Source organism: Rhinoderma darwinii, chromosome 4, assembly GCF_050947455.1.
Source record: "Rhinoderma darwinii isolate aRhiDar2 chromosome 4, aRhiDar2.hap1, whole genome shotgun sequence".
Lineage (NCBI taxonomy): Eukaryota > Metazoa > Chordata > Amphibia > Anura > Rhinodermatidae > Rhinoderma > Rhinoderma darwinii.
This window is the reverse complement of record NC_134690.1, coordinates 323,727,772-323,755,578: the sequence shown is the minus strand read 5'-3', so window position 1 is coordinate 323,755,578 and position 27,807 is coordinate 323,727,772. Positions and strand designations below refer to the sequence as shown.

At 40.8% G+C, this 27,807-nt stretch overlaps 1 protein-coding gene across 2 annotated transcripts in view; it reads right to left on the bottom strand.

The window, feature by feature from the left end:
* Positions 1 to 27,807, bottom strand: part of HNRNPLL (heterogeneous nuclear ribonucleoprotein L like) — a 162,758-nt gene that overhangs the window by 84,951 nt on the left and 50,000 nt on the right. For both annotated transcript variants that reach the window (XM_075862799.1, XM_075862800.1), the window contains exons 3-6: positions 20,583 to 20,820; positions 16,698 to 16,783; positions 6,365 to 6,461; positions 6,216 to 6,288 (exon numbers count right to left, since the gene is read on the bottom strand). In XM_075862799.1, the coding sequence (XP_075718914.1) occupies positions 6,216 to 6,288; positions 6,365 to 6,461; positions 16,698 to 16,783; positions 20,583 to 20,820 (494 nt within the window). The remainder of the gene's footprint in view (positions 1 to 6,215; positions 6,289 to 6,364; positions 6,462 to 16,697; positions 16,784 to 20,582; positions 20,821 to 27,807) is intronic.

Sequence of the window (27,807 nt, the reverse complement as noted above, 5' to 3'; positions counted from 1 at the left end):
TAAAAAAAATACAACATTTTCAAGATGCAAGATAAGAAAAACATGGTTTCTTAAATATATTTTCTATAGATTCCTTTAAAAGAGGACCGATCAACCCTCCTGACTGGTCTGTTTTAGTAATTACTTGAATACCCAGAAAATAAACATTGCTAGAGCATCTTTTTCTTAGAAATCTGTGTTGTGCCGTTCCTCTGTTATTCATCCTAAAAATGTACGAGACAACTGAGCGTTGCCATTCTAAAGGGGCATGTCCACACAGTTTGACACTATCCAATCAGTTCTGACAGTGTCAGACTGTAGCGATACACCCTATTCACAAGGGGAACAGTAACCAATTGTCAATTTATGTATTTTCAGGAGGAGCAACAGAGGAATGGCGCAATGCAAAGTTTTAACCTAAGGTGCTACAGAATTGTTCTTTCATGAGGAATGCAAGTATTCACTAAAACAGATTGGTCAGGGGTAGCTAACAGTCCTATTTCAGGAAACCAGTTTTCATTGTACATCATCATAGCAACACTTTATCATATACAGAACATAACATTTCAGGAATTATATAACAAATTACATGCTTCAAACAGTACCTTATTCCTACTACAAGCTTCACCATTTTCAAAGAGGACTCCTTGCAAGAGGTCTCAGCATAATCCAATAATAACCTGTGTTACATGGTTTCACAGTTAACATTCCACAGTTAACACAAACAATATGAAATATCAATGCTGAACAAAATTTATGCAAACAAAAGGAAAATATACATAGGTTTTTCTTAAAATTAATCCACTAAACATGAACATTCAATTTACACTAGAACAGGATTACAAATGAAGAGGAAAATAAGCAGGGATCACATACATTTATTAGTCTTAGGCCCTGCTCCCATCACATTTGGCGAATATATACACCAAAAGTATCCATAGAGCTCCAATTCACCCGACATAGGCCAAAAGAATGCCCTTTTATCCTACGTAGGGCTAATATATGTCGGTATACCTTATTTCTGCTGTACCAAGAAGCATAGTCTACTACGTTTGTCCATGTTAGAGGCATCCAGTTTATTAAAAATAAATAAATACTGTGCGGTATGTTTTTTTAAACATGGGAACCTATGGGCAAGGTAGGCCAATGTATGCCTACACAGTGGCCTAGGTCAGAGGTATACATCGGGCAATACCCCAGATCTATACGTCGGACGGAAGGCTCAAACGTGATATGAATAGGGCCTTAAAACAAACTGGCTCAGTTTTAAGGTCACGTAGGCAGGTGCTCCGGGATGTAACAAGAGCGGCAGACTTACATTGTTTCATTAAAAAGGACCTGTCACTAGCTCCTACAAAATTAGACTCACGTAATTGGCGCTGTGTCGAGTCCAGCGGTGCTTGTTCCTTACTATTGCTGATATTGCCCCCTTTTTAATTATTAAATAATATGTAAATGAACCGCTGGCTAGTGAGACTAACGCGATGACACTATTGCCTAGGAATGTCTTGAGGAAACCGCCTCACGCTGATAGGTCGTCAGAGGCTCTGCTAGCTCCGCCCATAGAAAATCACTGGTGGCCAGATCCACTTGGCTAGCCAGCGGTTCATTTACATATTGTTTAATAAAGAGGGGACAATATCTCAGCAACAGGGAGACACAGGAGTAAGCCACCACCACCGCTGGAATCAGACAGCTGCAATTACGGGAGTCTAATAACTCACTCTGTAGGAGCTAGTGGCAGGTCCTCTTTAAATCACTGAATTTGTCCTTATCTACCCCACTAATCTACACAACATTTACCAAGATTACTGATACTTGGGATAGTGAAGGGTGGGGGGGGGGCAGCTCTACGAAGGGCCAGATAATGCAAAGATCCATTAAGAACTTGGATTATAAACTCATCAGGTGACAGTAATATTAGAGATGTTTTACATCTCACTAGTCATCATGCTACTCACTTTCCTTTGTTTGATTGCGTTACCCCCCCGTTCATGCTTAGTTTCCATTCCCTTTAATTTTTGCTTAAAAATTCGAAAAATTGGTGTCTGACTAATTGTCCGCTAGGCCAGTGTGTTCGACTAGGGACAACTATGTCAGCGCCACTGAGTAATGTGGGTGCACCATAGGGTACGGTACTTGCACCATTCCTCTTTGCAATATATACCACTGACTTCCAATATAAAACTCTACCACTTGCCATATGCAAAAATATTCAGACAATTTTGTGGTAGTTTGGTGTATTACGAACGGACATGATCTGGCATATAGGAAGCAAGTGGAAATTTTTTGTGCATGGTCAGCGGCAGATTTGCTAATACTGAACTCAGGAGAGGATTATTGATTTTGGCAGAAAGAAAAAAATTTAATTAGTTGAGTATCAATGGGCAGAAGGTGTCAATTGTGGAGACCTATAAGTATTTGGGAGTATTTATGGACAATAAATTGGACTGGAAGCTAAATTACTATATGCTTTATAAGAAGGGCACGAGTAGTTTTTACTTTCTACGCCAACTGAGAACTTTTAACGTGTGCTCGGAAACGCTAGAGGTTTTATAATTCGGTGGTAGGGAGTGCAATTTTCTTTGCTGTGATTTGTTGGTATGTTAATGCAAGGGTCATAGACTAAATAAGATTGTCAAGAAGGCGAGTAGTATTATTGGAGGTGCAATTGAGCCGGTTAGGGCGGTGGCAGAAAAAAACGTGTAATGCGGAAATTTGAGAGGATTGTTGCTTGTCCCTCAACATCCGCTATATAACGGTTATATCTCAAAGGAGTTCATTTAGTCAACGCTATTTGCAATTAAAGTGCACTAAAGACAGATTTATGGAGGTCATTTTTACCTACTGCTATTTCTTTATTTAATAGAGTGATCTATTGTATATATTGACTGCAATTTTTTTTAAAAATTTTAGTATAAAATGTACTTTTATGTATTGTTGATATCTTTCTGTGTGGCAAACCGTTTGACTATTGTTAATTTCCCTTTTGGAATCAATAAAGTCTATCTTATAAAGATTAGAGGAAAAAAAAAAAAAAACAACCCACTCTTTCACAGCACTAAAACGGGCAAATACCTCACCGACAGACTATTGATTGGTGTGGCATGCTGGTCTATGGGCAGGTTAAGATTCGGGAAATTATCAAAACTGGATAGATTTGCTACACATTTATGCTAACAGAGGAGATATTTTCCTACATATATACCTCTCCCAGTCCAATAACCTGACTACAGCGAGTCATATTCTGTCAGCATTAACACGGACAACACAGAACTATAATTTGCATACAGCAAATAGAATATAGAACCCCACAAGCAATCACAGCAACCACCTGTCCGAAAATTTGTCAGGGGCCGTAACTGTTATTTTTATGACCATTTCAAAAAGCCTTAACTGCGATTATAGCGGTAGTCGAGGTGACAGATCTAGCCATAGCTTCATACTACTGCTTATGTACGTAGGGGAAAGATTTAGTCTGAAACCACCTCCAGAAACGGTCACCCAATATTAGAAATCACCACAGACTTCTCTACGGACCAGATACTAATTTTTGCTCAGCTATTCCACACTGCAGCGCCTGGGTGAGGAGGAACGCTGGGTCACAGAAACCATTGCTTTGCTAGACATGTATTTGGGCAACAATAGGATTTACTCAATATAGCAGAACTTTTTTACAGTGAAGTACTGTAAATGAACTGGGAAATGTGGAAAGAATGGGAAACAATAACATACACCCAACATTGAAATTGCGACACCAAGAAGGGAAGCTGTAAGGTTATGTAAATCGAGGAAGTAGCAGGTGTCGAAGATCTGCAAATAATAACATTTTCAAGCACCTACAGTAATCTGTGGCATGTGGGAGGGGCATAAAAGCCAGATTGAAAGCAAAGTTTTTTTTAGCAACATGAAACCTAAAAAATCAGATCAAGTGGTGTGGGATGATTGTGTGATGCCTCCGGTTTGCGACGTGCCAGTTATCGCTACTTGTCACAAACAGAGAGAGAGACAGAATCCTTTAACTGAGAGACCTCGGTTTATCACCCTGGCAGATCACTATGCACCTAGGCCGAGATAGCATTGCTGTTCAACATTGCATGTCCCGGAGGTTGGGAGGACACCAACGAACGGGAATGACCGCAAGAGGTGAACGGAGGCAAACCTATGCACGGACAGATCGCCTGATTGAATGGAAGAATGGCGCGTAGTGATCTATTCTGTACTTCAAGTAAAATTGGAAGCCACATCCCAAGCCTAGGGAGGCAACCAGTGTCAATAAAAACCATCAGAAGGTGTTTGCATGACATTGGGCTACGAGCCAGACATCCAACAACAGGTGTTCCATTGACCACATGCCACCACTTTTAAAGGCTATCATGGTGCACAGCAAGACAGCAATGGAGGTCTCTCCTCGTCTGCGACGAGTCCCGCTTTTTCTCAGACGCAATGATAGCCGGAGATTAAACTGGAGACCAGGTGGGCAATGCCATGAAGAGGCCTTCACACTGGTCCTACCCCCACGATTATGCTGTGGGGCGGCATAATCTACGGTAGCCGGACCCCTCTAGTCTTCATTTCAGGTACACTAAAAGCATGGCACTACATTGATTTGGTCGTAGAATCAGTGGTACGGCCATTTCTCCCAAGTGTCCCAGAAGCCATGTTTCAACAGGACAGCGCCAGGACCCATGTTACGGTGAGAAGCCTGCATTGCCTTAACGTGCTTACCATGGCCTGCAGCTTCTCCAGACTTGTCTCTCATCGAGCACAACTGGGACATCATTGGTCAGCAATTGAAAAGAGCTGCCAGCAGGCAATCTTGATGATTTACGTGCCCAAGTGCATTCAGCGTGGCATAACATTTCTCAGACAACTATTAATAACTTCATTGATAACACGCCAAGGCATGTAAGTGCATGTATATCTGCGCGTGGCGCTCACTCTATACTGAATAAATAATGATGTTTGGAATTTTTTGAATCCATCTTTTTATCATTTGCATATTATTAACATGTCTATCTATCCTGTGATTTCCACAAATCCAAAACTTTTCCTTCTTTGTGTTGCAGTTTCAATGTTGAGGCCCACCTACCCCCCTTAATTTAGCACAAGAGATGTCTAAACAAAACGGCTGACCAGAACTGTTGAATATGACATATCTATAAACAAGTATAGTATTATTTTTTTTATAAGTGTTTTGTGTTTTACACATTCCAGTCTTTCAAACTACATTTAAAAGGATATTTGCAAGTCATGTAAACCACAAAGGAATAGGGATCTTGAGAAATGCATTTCACAACTTAACAAAATGTTAATGACATCAATAGATAGGTTACTTGCGCCAGACTAATAACCAAATTAACATATTTTAGAGTGTCTTTAATGGAATAACTGGACAGTAGTGACTAAGTCTGCCAAGTACATGAAACCTGAATGTATTTTGTGAAACTATATCTAGAAAATAGAAAATATAGAGCACAAACGTAGAAAAGTACAAAATGTTCCCTTATATAGGTAACATCTACCTGGACTGGATTTATCACTTTTACTGATTGTACACACCGTAAGATTCTAGAAATCAAAGGATTGTGTAGCTGAAAAGTCATACAGTCAGAAGATATACAATTCTTCTAAAGTCCTGAAAATGCTGATTTGCACTCACATTACTTAAGTCAATGTACATCCAGGTGACAGCTTTCTTGGAGCAATGACACCATATTCAATCCATGCAAGTATGCAGAGGGCTTTCAAATGTCCACCTCTAGGAGTCTGTGGTCGTGATGATGCATGCAGAATGCAGTCAAAGTGAGTTGCAAGTCTGTGGTTTTAGGAAGGATATTTTCAGAGAGTTGATGCCGATGTGGTGCATGAAGAAGTGTAGAGTCAGCCTGCTGGATGATCCTCCGCTAGACTTCTGAATGCCTTGTCCAGCTTGGGAATAAAGTCTTGTCCGTTGAGATGCAGTGTGCAAGTTTATGGATTGATAATACATTCCAACCCTCAGCATACAGATAGAAAGTAAAAGGGGAAAACGGAATGAATCGGATTAGAGATATGGTCTTTGGTACTGAAAGCATGTCTGCACGTGGGGGCTTCTCTTGGTATCTGAACGGTTCACCAGAGACCGATACTAAGCCAAAACCTACAGGGCAACTACCGTGGAACTCAACCAGAATTAAACAATACACCACATGTTTCCATATCTGAAAAAAAAGCCAATATTATGAAACTCCTACCTCGTCTGTTCAAGTAAGGTTTGCTGTAATCCCAACTGTCATTGTCATTCCGAATTACATTGAGGCGTGTGGGCTGTGTGCAATGAAACAAGTAGTTAATGTCACTGCAGGTGAGGAAACAGTAAGGATATAGAGTGAACAAGACTTACCCTGGCATATTCTATTTTAAGTGTGCAGCATCCAGCATAAATGTCTGCTCCATTCAGCGCAGCTTTAGCCTTCTGGGCACTATTTACAGTCTCAAATGTGCGACTGAGTTAAGGAACATGGATGCAGGTAAATGCATAAAGTCATAAAAACATTCATAGTTTGGCCTCATGCCCACTTCAGATTTTTCCTTCAGGGTGCGATCAGTATTTTTCACTGATAGCACCCTGACACATTCATTTCAATGGGCCCATACACACTTCCATTATTTTCACGGATCCGTTCTGTTCAGTCAAATGTAGAGCATGTCCTACTTTTGTCAGTGATTGCTTGAGTGGGGCCCATAGAAGTCAATGGGTCAGTGAAAAAAAAAACGGACGGCAAACGGAAGGCTTCCGTGCGCCATTTTTTTTATGGATCCGTTACCCTAGCAACGGCAGGGCGTGCCACAGTTCAGACTACAGTACACATTCATTCCTGAAGATGGAGGTTGAGAGACTCAAGCATGGTGCATGATCACCATGGGTGTTTCCTGGGACATGTGACAAGTTCAAATGAAGTTTAATACCTTCTGGGTTTTTTTTAACTGATCCATGAAAAACAGAAGCCAAACAGAAGCACAACGTCCGTTTAAAACGGAAACACAGAACGGACACGGAGTACACACAGAAACCACACAAATGGATAACGGACACACGGATCCGTGAAAAAGGCAGTGAAAACGGTGATGAAAGTGTGCATGAGGCCTTAGTGACTGTAAAGCAATAAACGGCAATGTAATCAATACTTGTAAATAAAATATATAGGGGGATTTTATTATTCTGTATAGGTCACAATTTGAGACTTTAGAGGCATTTGCACCGCTCACTATTCTATTAAATATTGGGTGGAGTCAGTGGAAGGAGCGTGGCCTTCCGCAGCCTGACAAGTTTACTATAAATTTACACCAGAAACTGGCATAAATTATAGTGCAAAACTACACCAGCTCATAGCAGACATCAGAAAAAAAAAAAAGATACTATAGTTTACACTAAGTATTCGCTTTCAGAACATTCATAAAAAGACAATCATAACTACTATTTGATGAAATAGTATTTTATAAATTAAGTACCTTTGCTAAGAAAACACAAATTTAATATTCCATTGTTTGCCTATTCCTTTTAGCTGCTGCAGAAACTGGCTATCCAGAGTTCATAATATCCTCCTTGTATGTTATGTATATGCTTGATCCTGGGAAGCCCTTTCCCGTCAACACTAACAGCAATGGCTGCCTGCCCAGAATGGAAAAATAAGCACCAGGTAAATTGCGTCCTCCCCAGATAACGGGGCTGGTTAATGCACTATATACAAAGTAAATGAAATATAGTGGAACCGTACAGAAAATAAATTCCAATAAGGCTACACAGGGCTGCAACAAATTCAAATACCTCTCCTGACCAGCAGGGGGAATCAGCAGAATACAGACACCATTTTCTGCAGCTCATATTCTGCAAAAGACCGCACAGAAATGCTGTTGTGTGACGGCAATTTAAATATACTCTGTTTACAGTCCATTCATAAAATACAGGCGACAGCAAACCGTGCTTAGAATTGCTCTCATTCGTAAAGGGAGTTGTTCCAATAACATTGTACCAGGATATTGCTCATAAAACAATTCCCTATTAGAATGCTTAAAATGTTGCCAAACCCAAGCTTAACCCCTTAACGCTCCAGGACATACTATTATGTCATGGTAAGTGCATCGTTCACTGCTCAATGCGCCGGGACCGATCGCAGAGCTCCCCCGCCGATTAACCCCTCAGAAGCCGCGTTCAATAGCGATCGCGGCTTCTTAGGGGTTAATCCGCCATCGCCGGCCTGCTACACGATAGCGGCCGGCGATGGTGACTATGGCAACCGGACACCAAACAATGGCGTCCGGCTATGCCATAGATGGAAGCTTGCTTCAGTGCTTGCTGTCAGTGAGTAGCTGACAGTTCTAATACACTGCACTACGCATGTAGTGCAGTGTAGTGTATTAGAATAGCGATCAGGGTCTCCTACCCTCAAGTCCCCTAGTGGGACAAAGTAATACAGTAAAAAAAAAGTTAAAAAAAGTTGTGTAAAAATAAGAAAATAAGTTTTAAAAGTAAAAATACTCCTTTTCACTTATCAGTCCTTTATTATTAATAAAAATATATAAACAAATAAACTATACATAATTGGTATCGCCGCGTCCGTAACGGCCTGAACTACAAAATTATTTTGTTATTTATCCCGCACGGTGAGCGCCGTAAAAAAAATAAATAATAAACCGTACCACAACAACAATTGTTTGGTCACTTCACCTCCCAAAAAAAATGAATAAAAAGAGATCAAAAAGTCACATGTACCGAAAAATTGTACTGATCGAAACTACAGTTCGTTACGCAAAAAATAAGTCCTCGCACGGCTTTATTGATTGAAAAATAAAAAACGTTCTGGCTCTTAGAATAAGGTAACACAAAAAGTGAATGATTGTTTACAAAACATATTTTATTGTGCAAACGCTGTAAGACATAAAAAAAACTATAAACATATGGTATCGCCATAATCGTATCGCCCCGCAGAATAAAGTGAATATGTCATTTATAGCGCACGGTGAACGCTGTAAAAAAAATTGAATAAAAAAACAATAGTAGAATTGCTGTTTTTTAGTCACCACGCCAACTAAAAATAGAATAAAAACTAATCAAAAAGCCGCATGCACCCCAAGAAAACTACAATGGATTCCTCAAGGGGTCTAGTTTCTAAAATGGGGTGTTTGATAGGGGTTTCTAATATATGGGCCCCTCAAAGAAACTTCTGAACTGAACCCTAAAAAAATAAATAAATGAGGCAATACTTCGCTTCTTACATTATACTGATAATGAGCCGTGCCCACCCCGAGATGGCCCCAGTTTTGACCGTTTGTATAAACGGAGACCCCTATTAGACCGTTTCAGAGCCCGGTTTTCCCAAGCATACACCCCCGAGAAGTGTATTTCTATTGATGAGTCCCTGGTACATTTTAAAGGGAGGGTTCAATCCCGCCAGTACCTGCCGGGTAAGAGGGCAAGGTATGGCGTGAAGATGTATAAGCTGTGCGAGAGTGCATCAGGGTATACCTACAGATTTAGGATATATGAAGGAAAGGCCACCCCCAAACCAGACTGCATGATGGACTACAATAGGTACATGGGAGGGATGGACTTGTCAAATCAAGTCCTGAAGCCCTACAGCGCCATGCGGTGTGGTATAAGAAGCTGGCCACATCATACAGATGGCTTTGTACAATGCGTACGTGCTACGTCGATGTGCAGGCCAGAGGGGAACTTTCCTGGAATTTCAAGATCTAATCTTTAGGGACCAGGAAGGGGGGGCACCCAGTACTTCTGGAAGCGAGGCCACACGCATCGTACCAGGGCAACACTTTCCAGGAGAAGTTCCCCAAACCGGTGGAAAGGGAAAGAGTCAAAAGAGGTGCAGTCTGCTATAAGAGGGGGATAAGGAAGAACACAATATACCAATGTGACGTGTCCCGAAAAACCAGGGCTCTGTATAAAAGATTGTTTTAAAATGTATCATACATGCCTTGATTTTTAATTTACCCTGATGCACTCCGCACAGCTTACCCCCCTCATCTTTCCCTTCTGAGCCCTGCCGTATGCCCAGGCAGCTGATAACAGCCACATGTAGGGTATTGCCGTACCCAGGAGAACCCACATTACAATTTAAGGGGTGTATATCTCCGGTGGCGCATGCTGGGCACAATATATTGGACACTGAAATGGCATATATATATATAGAAAATTGCAAATCTCACACTGCACCATCTGCTGCGCATTATCTTTTACACAGTACCTGTGGGGTCAAAATGCTCACTACACCTCTAGATGAATGTCTTAAGGGGTGTAGTTTTTAAAATGGGGTCACTTCTCGGGGGTTTCAACTGTACTGGTACCTCAGGGGCTTCTGCATACATGACTTAGCACCAGAAAAGCTCCAGTAGGCCAAATGGTGGTCCTTTCCTTCTGAGCCCTCCCATTGGCCCAAACGGCAGTTTATCACCACAAAAGGGGTATTGCCGCACTAAGGACAAATTGGGCAACAAAATGGGGTATGTTGTTCCTTGTGAAAATAAGAAATTTTGATCAAAAATGACATCTTATTGGAAAAAATATCATTTTTTTCATTTCACAGCCCAATTTAAATAGGTGCTGTGAAAAAACTGTGCGGTCAAAATGATAACAAAAACCATAAATGAATTCCTTGAGGGGTGTAATTTCCAAAATGGGGTCACTTCTGGTGGGTTTCCATTGTTTTGATACCTCAACACCTCTTCAAACCTGGCATGCTGCCTAAAATATATTCTAATAAAAAAGAGGCCTCAAAATGCACTAGGTGCTTCTTTGCTTCTAGGGCTTGTGTTTTAGTCCACGAGCGCAGTAGGGCCACATGTGGGACATTTCTAAAAACTGCAGAATCTGGACAATACATATTTAGTAGTATTTCTCTGGTAAAACCTTCTCTGTTACAGAAAAAAAAATGAATAAAATTGAAATTCAGCAGAAAAAATGAAATTTGCAAATTTCATTTCCACTTTGCTTTAATTCCTGTGTAATGCCTGAAGGGTTAAAAAACTTTCTATATGCTGTTTTGAATACTTTGAGGGGTCTAATTTTTAAAATGGGGTGTTTTATGGGGGTTTCTAATACATAGGCCCCTCAAATCCACTTCAGAACTGAACTGGTACCTTCAAAAAAAGGCTTTTGAAATTTTCTTAAGAATATGAGAAATTGCTGTTTATGTTCTAAGCCTTGTAACGTCCAAGAAAAATAAAAGAATGTTCAAAAAACGATGCCAATCTAAAGTAGACATATGGGAAATGTGAACTAGTAACTATTTTGGGTTGTATAAGCGTCTGTTTTTCAAGCAGATGCATTTAAATTCTGAAAAAATTTTTGAACATTTTCTCTAAATTTTGCAATTTTTCACAAATAAAGACTGAATATATCGACCAAATTTTACCACGAACATGAAGCCCAAAGTGTCACAAGAAAACAATCTCAGAATCGCTTGGATAGGTTTAAGCATTCCGACGTTATTACCACATAAAGTGAAATATGTCAGATTTGAAAAATGGGCTCTGAGCCTTAAGGCCCAAACTAGGCTGCGTCCTTAAGGGGTTAAAGAGGCTCTGTCACCACATTATAAGTGCCCTATCTTCTACATAATATGATTGGCGCTGTAATGTAGATTACAGCAGTGTTTTTTTATTTAGAAAAACGATCATTTTTGACGGAGTTATGACCTATATTAGCTTTATGCTAATGACTTTCTTAATGGACAACTGGGCGTGTTTTACTTTTTGGCCAAGTGGGCGTTGTGGAGAGAAGTGCATGACGCTGACCAATCAGCGTTATACACTTCTCCCCATTCATTTACACAGCCCATAGCTATATCACTATGTGCAAACACACACACACAATGAATATACATTACCTCCAGCCAGGACGTGATGTCTATTCACAATCCTGACACGTCGCTAACGTTTGTGAGATGTACAGCAAGGCAAACCTAATCTCGTTTTAAATGACAGTTTACAGCGTAATCTCGCGAGATTATGCTTGCTGTGCTTTTTCGGGATTGTGCTAGCGAAGTGTCAGGATTGTGAATAGACATCACGTGATGGCTGGAAGTAATGTATATTCACTGTCAGGACACTTGAGTAACGTTAGTGTGTGTGTATATGTGGCTGCACATAGCGATATAGCTATATCGCTATGTGCTGTGTAAATGAATGGGGAGAAGTGTATGACGCTGATTGGTCGCTGATTGGTCAGCGTCATACACTCCTCTGTACAACGCCCACTTGGCCAAAAAGTAAAACACGCCCAGTTGTACATTAAGAATCTCATTAGCATAAATCTAAAATAAGTCATAACTCCGTTAAAAATGATCGTTTTTCTAAATAAAAAACACTGCTGTTATCTACATTACTGCGCCGATCACACATGTACAAGATAGGCCACTAATAATGTGGTGACAGAGCCTCTAAGTAATAGTAAAATAGTTATATTCGTGTCAATGAATAGTAATGTGATGTATACTAGAATAGCACTTTTTAATTTATCTACTTTTCGATGTAATTGATGCGTGAAACACGAACAGCACACGGATGTCTTCTGTGTGCGGTCTATGGTTTTCACGAACCAACAGACTTCACTGGGCGACTAGGTGAGCAAAAACACACAAATATAGGACATGCAGTGAGTTTCACACAATGGATACTCTGTGTGAAAACCTCACGCGTTTCTAAATAGCCCCATTGAAATGAATGGGTCAGTGTGCTGTGACTTCAGGGGTATCAATGTGAATAAAAACCAATTTGCGCAAACTAAACACTTATAAAATACAAGAACGATTCATCAGCGGATTCTATTGTGAATTATATTGGACAAACACACTCATACAGATTTCTCGTACATGGGGGTAGCAGGTTTTATAATTGGTGTTACAGCAGATTACTTCCAGTAAAAGTACTTTTACACCGGCACATTTTGGCCCGTGAAACGAATGCCGATCAACGAGACGGATCAAACAAGCGCTGATCAACCAGACAGCTCGTTGATCAGCACTCATTTGATCCTTTCACAAGGAGCTAGTATGGGGACGAGCGCTCGTTCCTCCGATCACTCATCCCCATACATTCGTATCACGTGGGCAGCACGCCTCCGTTTACACAGCAGGGATATGCGTTGCTGACAACGATAATATTTTGCACTTCTAAAACGATATGATCAGCTGGTCGCTGCCCTGTTTACACAGGGCAATTATCGGAAACGAGCGTTCTGTGAACACTCGATTGCCCGATAATTGGCCAGTGTCAAAGGGCCTTTAGTCATTGAACACCCAGCATATGTCTTGAGTACACCAGGATAGAAGCTGTTGGATCTAAATAAGCTGTCACCTTCTCTCATTCCCCCTCTATTTTGACCCTACGTGTTTCCATACAAGAACTTCATCAGCGGTCTATTGTTGTTTAACTGGCTATCATGCCAGTAATAGATTAGAATATCAGTGCATTGTTTGCATATACACAGAAGTGTGCTTGCATTTGATATCGCTTCCACAGGGACACCGAGATTTAATAGAAAACACTCAACTCCTTCACTGAGACCAAACCCCTCAAATCAGCACCAAAAACACGCGGTCACTGAAAGCCGGGTGCACCATGTGACCCGTCCGGCCAATCACCACTGCACAGGCCACCGGCACGGAGACAGCTCATTGATTGGCACTCGTGTGCTACTTTCACAAGAGCTAGAATGGGGACGAGTGCTCGTTATTCTGATAGCTCGTCCACAAAGATTTTTATCACGTCGGCATTACGTCTCCCTGTTTACACAGGGAGATGTGCCGCCGACAACGATGATATTTTTGACATTTAAAACTATACAACCAGCTTATAAACGAGCTCGTTCATCGGCTGATCATTGCCCTTTGAATGCTAGTTTGCCCGATAATTGGATAGTGTAAAAGGGCCTTTAGAACGAGGTTGTCCCAATATAATCTCTGCTTCTTTGTTTGGTTTGGGATTGAGATATGCCTTGAAATAAATTGCATAGGTGCACATACCTTTGCCATTGTCTGTGGCAGATTCTAACCACTAAATTTAGTGCTAGAAGTAATGCAACAGTTGGGGTATGTTCAGACGGCCTATTTTTAGCAGTTTCTCGAGCCGTGAACGCCCAAAAAAATGCTAAAAAAACAGGGGCTGAACGCCTCCAAACATCTGCCCAATAATTTCAATGGGAAAAACGGCGTTCCGTTCCCATAGGTTTTTTTTTTTATGTGGCAATTTTTAAAAATGGTGCGTAAAAAACAACGCCCCGTAAAAAAGAAGTTCATGTCACTTCTGGACAGTTTTTGGAGCAGTTTTTCATTGACAATAGAAAAACAGCTTAAAAAAGTCCATAAAAAACACGGCAAAAAAAACGCACGTTTCTTAACAAAACAGCTGGAAATCAGAGGCTTGTTTTCCCTTGAAAACCACTCCGTATTTTCAGCCGTTTTTTGTTAAGCGTGTGAACATAGCCTTAAGGGTAAATTGTCAGCTAGATTTTTAAAGGTCCTCAAGATGGGATGCTGAACATCAATCTTCATTGGCCTTGAGACAAATTTGTATTCTAATGAATATATTCAGTGGCTCCAGTATGTATGGTTTTTAAATGGGTTAATATAAATAACTGGTTACTATAAAGCAATCATGTCGACATTAACCCCAAGTGATGCATACAGTACATTTCTCGTGTGCCTGGTCTGGGGCCCAGACCACAGGAGAATGCAGCTCATAATGTGCATCTGCCTACCGCAGGTTAATGATCAAGAAGGAGCACACCTTTATACCGAGCTGCCTGCCTGGCCATAAGGAAAAAACTAATTGTGATTTAACAGCAAATCTGTTCTCTTCTCTACCATGGGGGCACTGTGGCACCTTTTCCATCTCCGAAAGGAGGTAGGCTGTGTATGTTTGTGTGTATATACATATGGACTTGTTGATATAGCCATATTTGTGGTCCGTGTTCTCTCCAAATATATTTTAAATCAATAGATTTTTATTAAAATGTTTAATTTAAAACAATTGTACAGTGTACAAAGTCATTGAGAGTTAGACGCAAGTAACAGAACAGTGAACCTAATGGTAACTGTGCATAGTTAAGGTGTCTTTACAACATTGCATCAAATTAGAAACGACAGTAAGACAAAATATGTAATCCCAAAGATATAATTCAGGTGGGTAGTAGTACGCAAACAAAATCTAAACTAAGCAATCTTCAGAAAGACAATCTTCAGCACCCCATAAAAAGGACCAAAAACGCATATCATGATGGAAATATAAGAGTTAGAAGGATCAGTGTTTGAAGTAGGAGCTATGGAACCATTTATTCCGGAATGTGTTGTGCTGCAGATCTTGGTTAGCCAACTGCTCATAAATGTAAGTAGTATTGACCAGCGTCACCACCTCTTGGATATGGGGTGGGGACCCCTGTTTCCAATGTCTGGTGATAATATCACCAGTTAGGGGGCCATAAGAATATGTGTGACTACAGTAACATACTGAGAAACACATTCAGTCCTAGTAATAATAATGCCAATTCAGGAGTTAAAGAAACAGTTAGATCAGTAATAGTGTGAATGACATGGTGGACTTCCGTCCATAGGGGTTTGATCCTAGGGTAATCCCATAATATATGTAAAAGGGTAACTGATGACCCACAAGTCCTCCAGCAAGCTGGTGAGGATAATGGAAATATTAAGTGTAATCTAGTAGACTAAAAGTACCATCTCAAGCTAGTTTTGGAAACTGCTTCCTGATATGAGGTACTTTGGAAGATCCTATGCACAAGGTGAAATGCAGTTTCCCATTGATCAACAGAGAAAGTGGAGTCAAGTTCTCTTTCCCATTTAAGCAAGGGGGGGGTTTAATGAATGTATCTTTTTTCTACGGCCCGCCCAGACACACACCCCTGTAATCATACGGGAAGGTGTCCGTGGCCAATAAAAATGATTTTCAGTATTTTATCCTCAATTACGAAACCTCAGACAGGGCAGCATAAATATCTGACAGATTCGCTTGAGAAAGGGTACCTGATGACCCACAAGTCCTCAAACAAGCTGGTTTTCTCATGCTTCAACCGTCCTCTGGAATGCGCTACCACAGACAATCAGACATCCACAGTTTTAAAGGTGCCCTGAAAACACATCTTTTTAGACAGGCCTATAACATTCCCTAATCGGACTCCTTCCCGTGGCCCCATTAGTCATCAGAATAGGATTCCCTCACACTCCTTGCACTGTACTGCATTTCATATACGTCATACACGTATACTGGCTGATGACCGTCTTATGCAGATTTGTGTGTACCACCCCATGTGTATAAAAGATGGCTGGACCATTGTACTGAACAAACACTTTTACATTTTGTGTCTCCCTTATTTCCTCAAAGATTGTAAGCTCTTGCGAGCAGGGTCCACAATCCTCCGGTCTGAATTGTAAGTTAGCTTTGTCACTATGTAATGTCTGATATTGTCTGCCAATGTTCCCTCTAAATTGTAAAGTGCTGCGTGATATGTTGGCGCTATATAAGATTATTATGATGATTATTATTATTGAGAAACACAGACCACAAATTCTGCTGTGTAAGCAGGGTACGTGCGTGTACACGTGTGTATGTGTGTGTGTACATGCGTGTATGTGTGTGTACACCTGGTTTCATGGCTGCATCTGAGGCACCCATAGTGTGAGATTCCCCCCACTGCCATAAAAGGATATTCCACCATGGCTTGGATTCCATTTCTCTTAAAAATGACTATGCGTTCCACTTTTCCTACAGGGTTGCAGACCGAATAAAGGACATCCTATGAAAGAAGAAAGATTACATATTATTTTAATATATATATGTTACAAAAAAGGTTTACTTAATCTTGCATACAGTTATTACAAGAAAAGAGGACCTGTCATCTGCCCAAGAAATTGCAGATGTCACCTCAGTTAGCAATTCTGGCGTTTTTTTTTATTTCTAGCCCTACCGTTCCTGAGCTATCTGTGCTGTTTGTTTTGGCACCCGACAGTGAGATGATGCCTTTGACTGTCAAGTGGGTGGTCACTCACTTTTCAAGGGGGAATGAACCTTGCTTTGACTGTGGCATAAAAAAAAAAAAAAAATACTGAACAAAAAAAAAAAAAAACACTCCAAGAGCTATAACATTTTTATTTTTCCGTTGATGTACCTTTATGGGGGCTTTTGCAGGATGACCTGTAGTTTTTATTGGTACCATTTGGGAATACATACAATGTTTTGATTACTTTTATTCCTGTTTTTGGAGACAGGATAAACAAAAGAAATTTTATTCTGGCATTGTATTATACAGTTTTTTTTACAGTTCACTGTTTGGGATAAATATGGTGTTAAAGAGGCTCTGTCACCACATTATACGTGCCCTATCTCCTATATAAGGAGATCGGCGCTGTAATGCAGGTGACAGTAATGCTTTTTATTTAGAAAAACTATCTATTTTAAACCACTTTATTAGCGATTTTTAGCTTTATGCTAATGAGTTTCTTAATACCCAAGTGGGCGTGTTTTTACTTTCGACCAAGTGGGCGTTGTACAGAGTGTATGACGCTGACCAGTCAGCGTCATACACTCCTCTCCATTCATTTACACAGCAGCAACGCATTCTTACTAGAACACGATGTGCAGCCACATACACAGACATTAACGTTAATCAAGTGTCCTGAATGAATATACATGACCTCCAGCCTGGACGTGATGTGTATTCAGAAACCTGACACTTCTGGATATTTTCTGTGAGATTCCAGCAAGCCACTCGTAATCTCGCGAGATTACGAGGTAAACGAGATTTCCTTTCCCTTGCTGGAAATCTCACAGAAAAGATTCAGAAGTGTCAGGATTCTGAATACACATCACGTCCTGGCTGGAGGTAATCTATATTCATTATCAGGATACTTGATTAACGTTAATGTCTGTGTATGTGGTGCACATCGCGTTCTAGTAAGAACACGATGCTGCTGTGTAAATGAATGGAGAGCATGACGCTGATTGGTCAGCTTCATACAATCCTCTGTACAACGCCCACTTGGTCGAAAGTAAAACCACGCCCACGTGGGCATTAAGGAAAACTCATTAGCATAAACCAAAATCGCTAATAAAGTGGTAAAAATAGATTGTTTTTTTAAATAAAAAGCATTACTGTCAACTACATTATAGCGCACCTCTCCTTATGTAGGAGATATGGCCCTTCTAATGTGGTGACAGAGCCTCTTTAATTTTATAGGAGGGGACATAACGAATGCGGCAATACCAATTACGCATGTTTTTTTATTAATGTTATTTTTTTTTTTAATAATAAATGCGTAAGGGGAAGAAAAAAAACCAAAAACGTTTTTGCAAATTTTTTTTAATGTGGGATTTTTTTCTGTACGCTTTATTTGCTGCGTGTCATCTTTGTGCCCCAATGTGTGTGGGAACTATTCACTCCTCATGCTGTACAATTACGGCACGTTGTGAGAAGGGGTTAAAGTGGTTGATCAGAAAAACATGGCTGCCTCCAGAAACACCATCAGATCTGTCCATGGGTCGTGTCTGGAAGTGCATCTCGGTTACACTGAAGTAAAAGGGGCTGAGCTGCTACACCACAAGTTTCCTTTTAACAAAGCAGTCATGTCTTTCGAATCATGGACAACCCCTTCAAAAGTGTGATTTACATCTGAAAATCTGATGCAGCATGTGATTTTAAAAGGGGTAGTCCCAGAACCAACAATTATTACCTGTCTACCGCTGGGAGACCCACTGATCAAGAGATCGGGGGTCCCATGTTCCTCCTGCCCAGTCGGGCATTGAGAAACAAATTAGCATAAAGCTAAAAATCGCTCCTAACGTGGTAAAAATAGTTTTTCTAAATATAAAGCACTGCTGTCACCTACATTATAACGCCAATCTCATTATGTAGGAGATAGGGCACTTACCGTATTTTTCAGACTATAAGACGCACCTGACCATAAGACGCACCCAGGTTATAGACAAAAGAAAATAGAATAAATTATTTTTTAACAAATTTTTTTTTCCTGTTTCACCACATTCGGAGAGCCAAAATTTATTTCATCGATTGAGCGGTGTGAGGGCTTATTTTTTGCGGGACGAGCTGTAGTTTTACTGGCACATACGATTTTTTTGATCACTTTTTTCCTTTATTTCATATTTTAAGCACTAAGGTGACCAAAATACTATTTTGAGGTTTTACATTTTTAAACTCACTGCGCGAGTTAAATAATGCTATAGTGTAATAGATCAGACTTTTACGGACACAGTGATACCAAATTATTTTATTTTTTACATTGTTCTTGGGAGAAAGAAAAAAAAAAGGGAAAAGGTTTGTTTTTTTACACTCTTGAAAATTCATCTGACTTTTTTTTTTTTTTTTTTTACACATTTTATTAGTTCCCCTAGGGAACTTGAACCAGCGGCCACTTGGTTACATGTGGAGTCACTGAAACAGCGTAACTACGCTGTTTCCCTAACTCCCATAGTAGTGAATGCCAGTTACGGAAGCAACGTAGCATGCTAGCTACGCTGTTTCCGTAACTACTGTGCAGTTTTATGGGAGTTACGGAAACAGCGTAGCTCCGCAAGTTGCGCGGTTTCAGTAACTTCACATGTAATTAAGTGGTCGGGAGAGCACAGAAAGCTAGAACGGTGTTTAGGGGGCCCCGTTCTAGAGATAGGTGGGACCTGCATCTATCTGACATATCCTGTGGATATGTCATAACTCTCCTTCTTAGAAAAACAAACACTTATAAATGCAGCGGTCGCTATTGACCACGGCAATTAACTAGTTAAAGGGGTTTGCCATAAAACACATTAATCCCCTACCCACAGGAAAGGGGCTACATGTGAGACCGCTGGGGGCCCCACAGCTGGGACCCCCAGCGATAAGGAGAACAGGGGACCGAATTCACCCAGAGCGCTACATGAGAAGCCTGGACTTCCGGGTTTTGTGTCTGGCTTATCTGTTCCGCAGCTCCATAGAACTCAATTGGGAGCCGCTCGTGCATGCGCAGAAGAATCCCATTCATCTCTATGAAGCTGCCAGACACAGAACGCAGAAGTCACAGCTTCTCATGCAGCACGCTTGGTAACTTTCGGTCTCTGTTCTCCTTATCGATCACACATGTATATCCTATCCTGTGGAAAGGGGATACAGGTGTTTTATGGCACAAGCCCTTTAAACTGCCAGTAGCAGCGAAATTGCTGTTCCTTGCCATTATAGCAGCGTGTCAGAAGCTGACACCTGCAGTGTATGGACCGGGCTCAGTGCGTGAGCCCGCTCCAAACATCATCCCACTCCTGCTCCATGATGTGCCGGCACGTCATGGGTCGGGAAGGGGTAAGTAATGAAGCAGTCATGGGGCCTGGCGATGCCGGGTCCCTTGACTGCAGACTATAAGAAGCAGGGACTTTTAGCAAGATTTATTCTTGCTAAAAACTGCGTCTTATAGTCAGAAAAATACGGTATAATGTGGTGACAGATTCTCTTTAAACTTCACACTGGCTGCATGATATTTGTTTTGCTGCCAAATGACAGTTAGTCGGCCACTTCTTTTAAATGGTATAATACATGTATTTCTCAGACTTACCACTGTAATTGGATAAAGGGGATTCTGGATGGAAAGAAGGAGGACTTTATTCCCACCAGATGGGTCTTCAGTGTTTGCTGGTCTGGTAATGCGTTTGCTTGTGGAGTAGTTGAAGAATGCCTGCTGTCCTGCTATGTACACTGGCTCATTGCTAGCAAAAGTCACACATTTCTTTGAAAACTCTGTATCCTCAAATTCAACCAAAGCTTGTCGCTTGAAAGGCATCATCATTACATAGCTTAACAAGGGAAAAAAACAACAACATTTTACTAAGAATATACATTTGGTCATATTACTTATTAAAAAGAACATTAACCCTTTCAAGACCGAGCTCATTTTGGCCTTCAGGACCAGCCCCATTTTTTTCAAATCTGACGTGTCAATTTATGTGGTAATAACTCTGGAATGCTTTTGCCTATCCAAGCGATTCTGAGATTGTTTTCTCGTGACATATTGTACTTTATGTTAGTGGAAAAATTTGGTCAATAAATTCATTGCTTATTTGTGAAAATCACCAAAATTTAGAGAAAATTTGCAAAAATTATAATTTTTCTAATTTTAAATGTATCTGCTTGTAAAACAGATAGTAACTATTTTGTGTTGTATTACTATTTCACATATTCCATATGTCTACTTTATATTTGCATAGTTTTTTGAACATTTTATTTTTCTAGGACGTTACAAGGCTTAGTACTTTAGCAGCAATTTCTCTCATATTCAAGAAAATTTCAAAAGGCCATTTTTACAGGGACCAGTTCAGTTCTAAAGCGGCTTTGAGGGCCTTATGTACTAGATAGACCCCATAAATCACCCCATATTAAAAACTGCACCCCTCAAAGTAGTCAAAACAGCATTCAGAAAGTTTATTAACCCTTTAGGCGTTTCACAGGAATTAAAGCAATGTAGAGGACAAATTGACAAATTGTATTTTTTTTGCTGCAATTCATTTGTAATACATTTTTTTCTGTAACACAGAAGGTTTTACCAGAGAAACGCAACAAAATATTTATTGCCCAGATTCTGCAGTTTTTAGAAATATCCCACATGTGGCCCTAGTGTGAAAATGAACTGAAATACCAGCCTCAGAAGCAAACGAGCACCTAGTGGATTTTGTGGCCTCCTTTTATTAGAATATATTTTAGGCACCATGTCAGGTTTGAAGAGGTCTTGTAGTGCCAAAACAGTGGAAATCCCCCAAAAGTGACACGGTTTTGGAAACTGCACACCTCAAGGAATTTATCTAGGGGTATAGTTAGCATCTTGACACCACAGGTCTTCTGCTATATTTATTGGAGTTTGCCTGTGAAAGTGAAAATCTACTTTTTTTCTGAAAAAATATAAAAAAAAAAAATATTTGCAAGGAATAAAGAATAAAAAGCACCCCAAAATTTGTAAAGCTACTTCTCCCGATTACAGCAATACCCCATATGTGGTACTAAACTACTGTTTGGAAGTGCAGATTTTGCTGGATTGGTTTTCAGTGCCATGTCGCGTTTGCAACGCCCTGGAGGGAGCAAACCGGTGGAAACCCCCCAAAAGTGACCCCATTTTGAAGACTACACCCCTCAAGGAATTTTTCTAGGGGTATAGTTAGCATTTTGACCCCACAGTTTTTTTGCTGCATTTAGTGGAATTAGGGTATAATAATTAGGTAAATAATAATCCGCAGATATGTGGCCAATGTCGCACTGATAAATGGCGCCCGATCTTATCCGCTTTTGGACACTGCACAATTTCTGTCGCTATATTCGGAGAGCCAGAACTTTTTGTATTTTTTCTTCACCGGAGCTGTGTGAGGGCTTATTTGTTGCGGAACAATCTGCAGTTTTCATTGGTACATGTGATTTTTTTTAATCACTTTTTATTAGATTTTTTTGGCAAGCAAAGTGACAAAAAAACAAATTCTGACAATGTTTTTTGTCTATTACACTTTCCATCGTGCGCTATAAATGACATTTTACTTTATTCGATACGATTACGGCGATACCAGATGTATAGTTTTTTTTATGATTTATTTTTTGTGTCACCATATTCTGAGAGCTATAACTTTTTTATTTTTCAGTCAAAAAAGCTGTGTAAGGGCTTGTTTTTTGCGGGACAGGTCGTAGTTTTTATTGGTACATGCGACTTTTGATCACTTTTTAGTCAATATTTTTGAAGGGTTGATGACCAAACAAATAGTGACATTGTTTTTTAATTATTTTTTTTGCGGTGTTCACCGTGCGAGAAAAATAATATTATAGTTTGGGCCGTTTTCATATTTTTCCTATAATAAAAGACTTATTATAGGAAAAAAAGCATTTTTTGTTTTTGTAACTTATAACTTGTTTTTACACTTTTATAAAACATTATTACTTTTTTTTTCTATTTTTTACTTGAAGACCTGCAGCACTGATGGCTGCTATAATACATTATACTACCTAGGTAGTGTAACGTATTATAAACTGTCAGTGTGAAGCTGAGAGTCACACTGAAAGGAAGCTTATGAGGACCTGCCTCCGGCTGGTTCTCATTGGCTGCTGTGAATGGCAGACCCGGGGGCTGTTGTATGGCCTCCGGTTTTGCCTTATAACCGATTGCAGCACCAGCAATCGGTCCCCGGGAAAGTTTGTTGTAGCAACAAACTTTCCAGTTTGTTGTAGTAACAAACGTTCCAGTTCGTTGCTACAACAAACTTTCCCTGCGATCATAGGACCGGGACCTGAACCAATTAGGTCCCGGTCATGTCTCCGGGACGAGAGGCAAGGGATAACAGCGCGATCCGGGTGTCAGCGCTACTTTGAGACACCCGGATCGCGCTTTTAACACCCACCGTGAATTCACGTCGGCGCTGCACAGAGCCCAGCAAGCGCCGACGTGAATTCACAGTGGGCGGTCGGGGAGCGGTTAAGAAACAGGATTACTCATTAAAGAGGTTTTTTTGTGTGGGGGGGGGGGGGGGGGGATATAAAAACAAACTCCTCTAACCCCTTCCCGACATTTGACTATTGGGTACGCCATGGAAAGCTAGTGCTTCTCGCATTTTGCCGTATCCATACGCCAAATACATCGTCTGATGTCAGCGGTATCTTACAGCTGACATCCGGCTGTAATGGCGGGGACCAAAATTAGCTTAGATCCCCGCCATTAACCCCTTAAATGCAGCGCTGAAATGCGATCGCTGCATTTAAAGGTATTTGCAGCTCCTCGGAACCCCGCCAATGAAATTACCGGGGTTCCGCTGACTGCAATGGCACCCTGAGGCCTAATACTGGCCTCCCGCTCTACCTAGCACGGAAGCCGTTCAGGACCCGTCGGCAAGATGGCGCCAGCTCAAGAGCTGAGTCAGCGTCATCAGCGGTGGATGTCAGCTGTCTGTTACAGGTGACATCCACCTGTAACGGCAGGAACCGTTGCTAGCTCCAATCCTTGCCATTAACCCCTTCGATGCAGCTATCGAAAGCGATCGCTACATCTTAACAGTTGCTAGAGGATCGCCAGCCCTGACATGCAATCAGGGCTGCCGACTGCTGCTATGGCAACTGGAGACAATGGCCTCCTGCTCTGCCATTACGGTAGCCGATCAGGCCCCGCTGGGAGGCGAACCCTAATCGGCTTCCTGTCCGTGAATAACTGACAGATCTAATACATTGCACTATGTAGGTAGTGCAAGTATTGGGAAAAAAAAAAATCAGACAGTTGGACCTTCAAGTCCACCAATGTCAGACTTGAAATTTTTTTTTTTAAAAAGTTACAATTTTGAATATAATAAGTTTCAAGTAATAAAATAAAACACAAACACCCTGTTCCCTTATCAAGTCCTTAATTAAATAAACCATACGTATTTTGTATCGCCGCGACCGTAACGATCTGAGGTATAAAAATATTATATTATTTATTGCACGCGGTGAACAGCGTAAAAAGAAAAAAAAAAAAAAAAAAAGCGAAAAAAACTATACCACAATTTGTTTTTTGGTCACTTTGCCCTACAAATATTGGAATAAAAAAAGGGAACAAAAAGTCGCACATATCCAAAAATGGTACCTATAAAAACTATAGCTCGTCTCGCAGAAAACAAGCCCTCATACAGCTCCGTCGACAAAAAAGTTAAACAGTTATGGTTCTCACAACATACATTAATACAAAAATACATTCTTTTTACAAAACTAATTAGATTGCGCAAAACGTTGTAAAAACATAAGTGCTATAAATTAGGTATCGCCGGAATCGTACTAACCCGCAGAATAAAGTTAACATGTAATTCATAATGCATAGTGAACGCTGTATAAAAAAAAACAACTATGCCAGAAATGCGTTTTTTTTTTGGTTACCTGGCCTCTCCAAAAAACAGGAAAAAGGTGATCAAAAAAAGTCACATGTACCCCAAAATGGTACCAATAATAACTACAGCTAAAAAAAAAGCCCTCATACCACTATGTCTATGAAAAAATAAAATTAGTTAAGGCTCCAATAAGTCAGGAAATAAAAAATATGAAGTTGTGCAGGTCCGAGGGGAACATTTCTTCTGTTTCAAAAGGCGATTTATCAAGGCCCTAAAATTAGGGAACCAGGAAGGGGAGGGCCCAAACATATCCGCTGGAAGCGGGGGAGCCCGTATTATACCAGGACAACACTTTCCTAGCAAAATTTCCCAAACTGCAAAGGTGCGGAGTGCGGACCAAAAGGGGGATAAGAAAGGACGCCATATATCAGTGCGACACCTGCCTGTGCAGAAAGGATTGCTTCACAGCGTAACACACATCTATGGATCATTTTATTGTTTTTTTACCCCATTATTATACCACCTGACTATGCCCCTGATATACTCTGCCCAGCTTACATGTAACGCCACATTAAAAAACGGAAACACCAGCAATACTCAAACAAATCTACTACTAAGCAAAATCCACTCTCCGAAAGTCAAATGGCGCTCCCACCCATCTGAGCCCTACAGTGTGCCCAAACAGCAGTTTACTTCCACATATATAGCATCGCCATACCCGGGAGAACCCTTTGAAAAAATTTTGGGGTGTGTGTTTGCAGTGGCACAAGCTGGGCACGACATATTTGCCACTGAAGTGGCAATCTTTAATTTTCAGCATCCGCAGTGCATTCATTTATGGAAAAGACCTGTGGGTGAAAAGGCTTCCTACACCCCTTAATAAATGCCTTTAGGGGTGTAGTTCCCAAAATGGGGTCACTTTCTTTTTATTATTTCACATCTGAGTCCTGCAATTGTGAACCAATACTTTGTAAATCGCCAAATTAGGCCTCAATTTTACATAGTGCTCTTTCACTCCTGAGCCCTGTCAAATGTCCAGGCAAAAGATTAGGGCCACATGTAGGCGGTTTCTAAACCCGGGAAATACAGCATAATAATTAGAGAACTGTCTTGTTATGCTGGCACAAGCTGGGCAACACATATTGGCATATCAATGGAAAAAAAATCCCATTTTCACTCTGCAAGATCGAGTGCACACTAATTTCTGCAAAATACCTGCGGGGTTAACATGCTCACTACACCCCTAGGTGAATGCATTGAAGGGTGTAGTTTCCAAAATTTGGTCACTTCTGGGGGGTTTCCACTGCTTTGGTCCCACAGGCGCCCAGAAACCAATCCAGCAAAATTTGAACTCCAAATGCCGCTCCTTCCCTTATGAGCCCTACTGTGTGCCCAAATATCAGATTATGATCACATATGGGGTATTGCCGTACTCGGGAGAAATTGCTTTACAAATGTTAGGTTATTTTTTTCATTTGTTGAGAAAATGAAAAATTGAGCTAAAGCTACGTCTTCTTGAAGGAAAAGGATTGTTTTTATTTTCACTGCCCAATTCTAATAAATTCTATGAAACACCTGTGGGGTCAAAATGCTCACTACACCCCTAGATTAATTCCTCAAGGGGTGTAGTTTCTAAATGGAGTCACTTTTTGGGAGTTCTCATTGCTTTGTGTGCCCTCAGGTGATTTGCAAATGTGACCAGGCCTCCGCCAACCATTCCTGCTAAATTTGAACTCCAAAAGCCACATGGCGCTCTATCCCTTCGAAGCTCTGCCGTGTGTCCAAACAGCGGTTTATGACCACATGCGGGGTATTGTTTTACTCGGGAGAAATGTCTTTACAAAGTTTGCAGTGCTTTTTCTCCTTTAGTCCTTGTGGAAATGAGAATAAATAAATATAAAAAAAAAAAAAAAAAAAAAAGCTACACCTACATTTTCTTTGAAAAAAAAAATTACGATTTTCATTTTCACGGCCTACTTCCAATAATTTCTGTAAAAAACCTGTGCGGTCAAAATGCTCACTATACCCCCTAGATAATTTGAGGTGTGTAGTTTCCAAAATGGGGTCACTTTTGGGGGATTTCCACGGTGGTGCCTAAAATATATTCGAATAAAAATAAGGCCCCAAATTCCACTATGTGCTTCTTTGCTTCGGAAACTGGCGCTTCAGTCCAGTAGCATGCTAGGGCCACATGTGGGATTTTTCCTAAAACTGCAGAACCTGGACAATAAATACTGAGTTGCATTTCTCTGGTAAAACTTTGTGTTACAAAAAAATTGGATTAAAAATTAATTTCTGCAAAAAAATATGAAATTTATTCATTTCACCTCTACTTTGCTTTAATTCCTGTGAAACGTCTAAAGGGTTAAGACAGTTTCTAAATGTTGTTTTGAATACTGAGGGGTGAAGTTTTTAAAATGGGGTGACTTTGGGGTTTCTAATATATAAGGCCCTCAAAGCCACTTCACAACTGAACTGGCCCCTGTAAAAATATACTTGAAAATGTGAGAGAGGGCGCATGCGCGCAGCTGAACATGGTGGACGCGTTCTAACCAGGCTCCGCACCTCGTGAAGGCATTCCAGCATATATATCGCTAACAGCAGACATCGAGACCCATAAAAGAAAGGAGAAGTACCTTAGAGGTTCGGGCATCCACCTATGGCCAGAGGGAGTGGAAGAAGGGGTAAGCAAACCCAGGCTCAGAGGTCCGTGGCAGACATGCTGATGGCGGCGCCGAACATGGCGGAGCAAGGCCTGCTGCAGCAGCAGCAGGTGACACAGATAGGATCCAGCACATCGGTGTTATCACTGGATTATCCTGTGCTCCTGCGGGAAAATAGCAGCACATCACTATCGCAGGCACAGGAGTATTTACAAGGAGAGGGCCCGATCCCAGACCTGGGACTGCCGCAATCAGCGCCCGTTCACGGGTCACAGCACTCGCCAATGCCGCCGGCCATTAC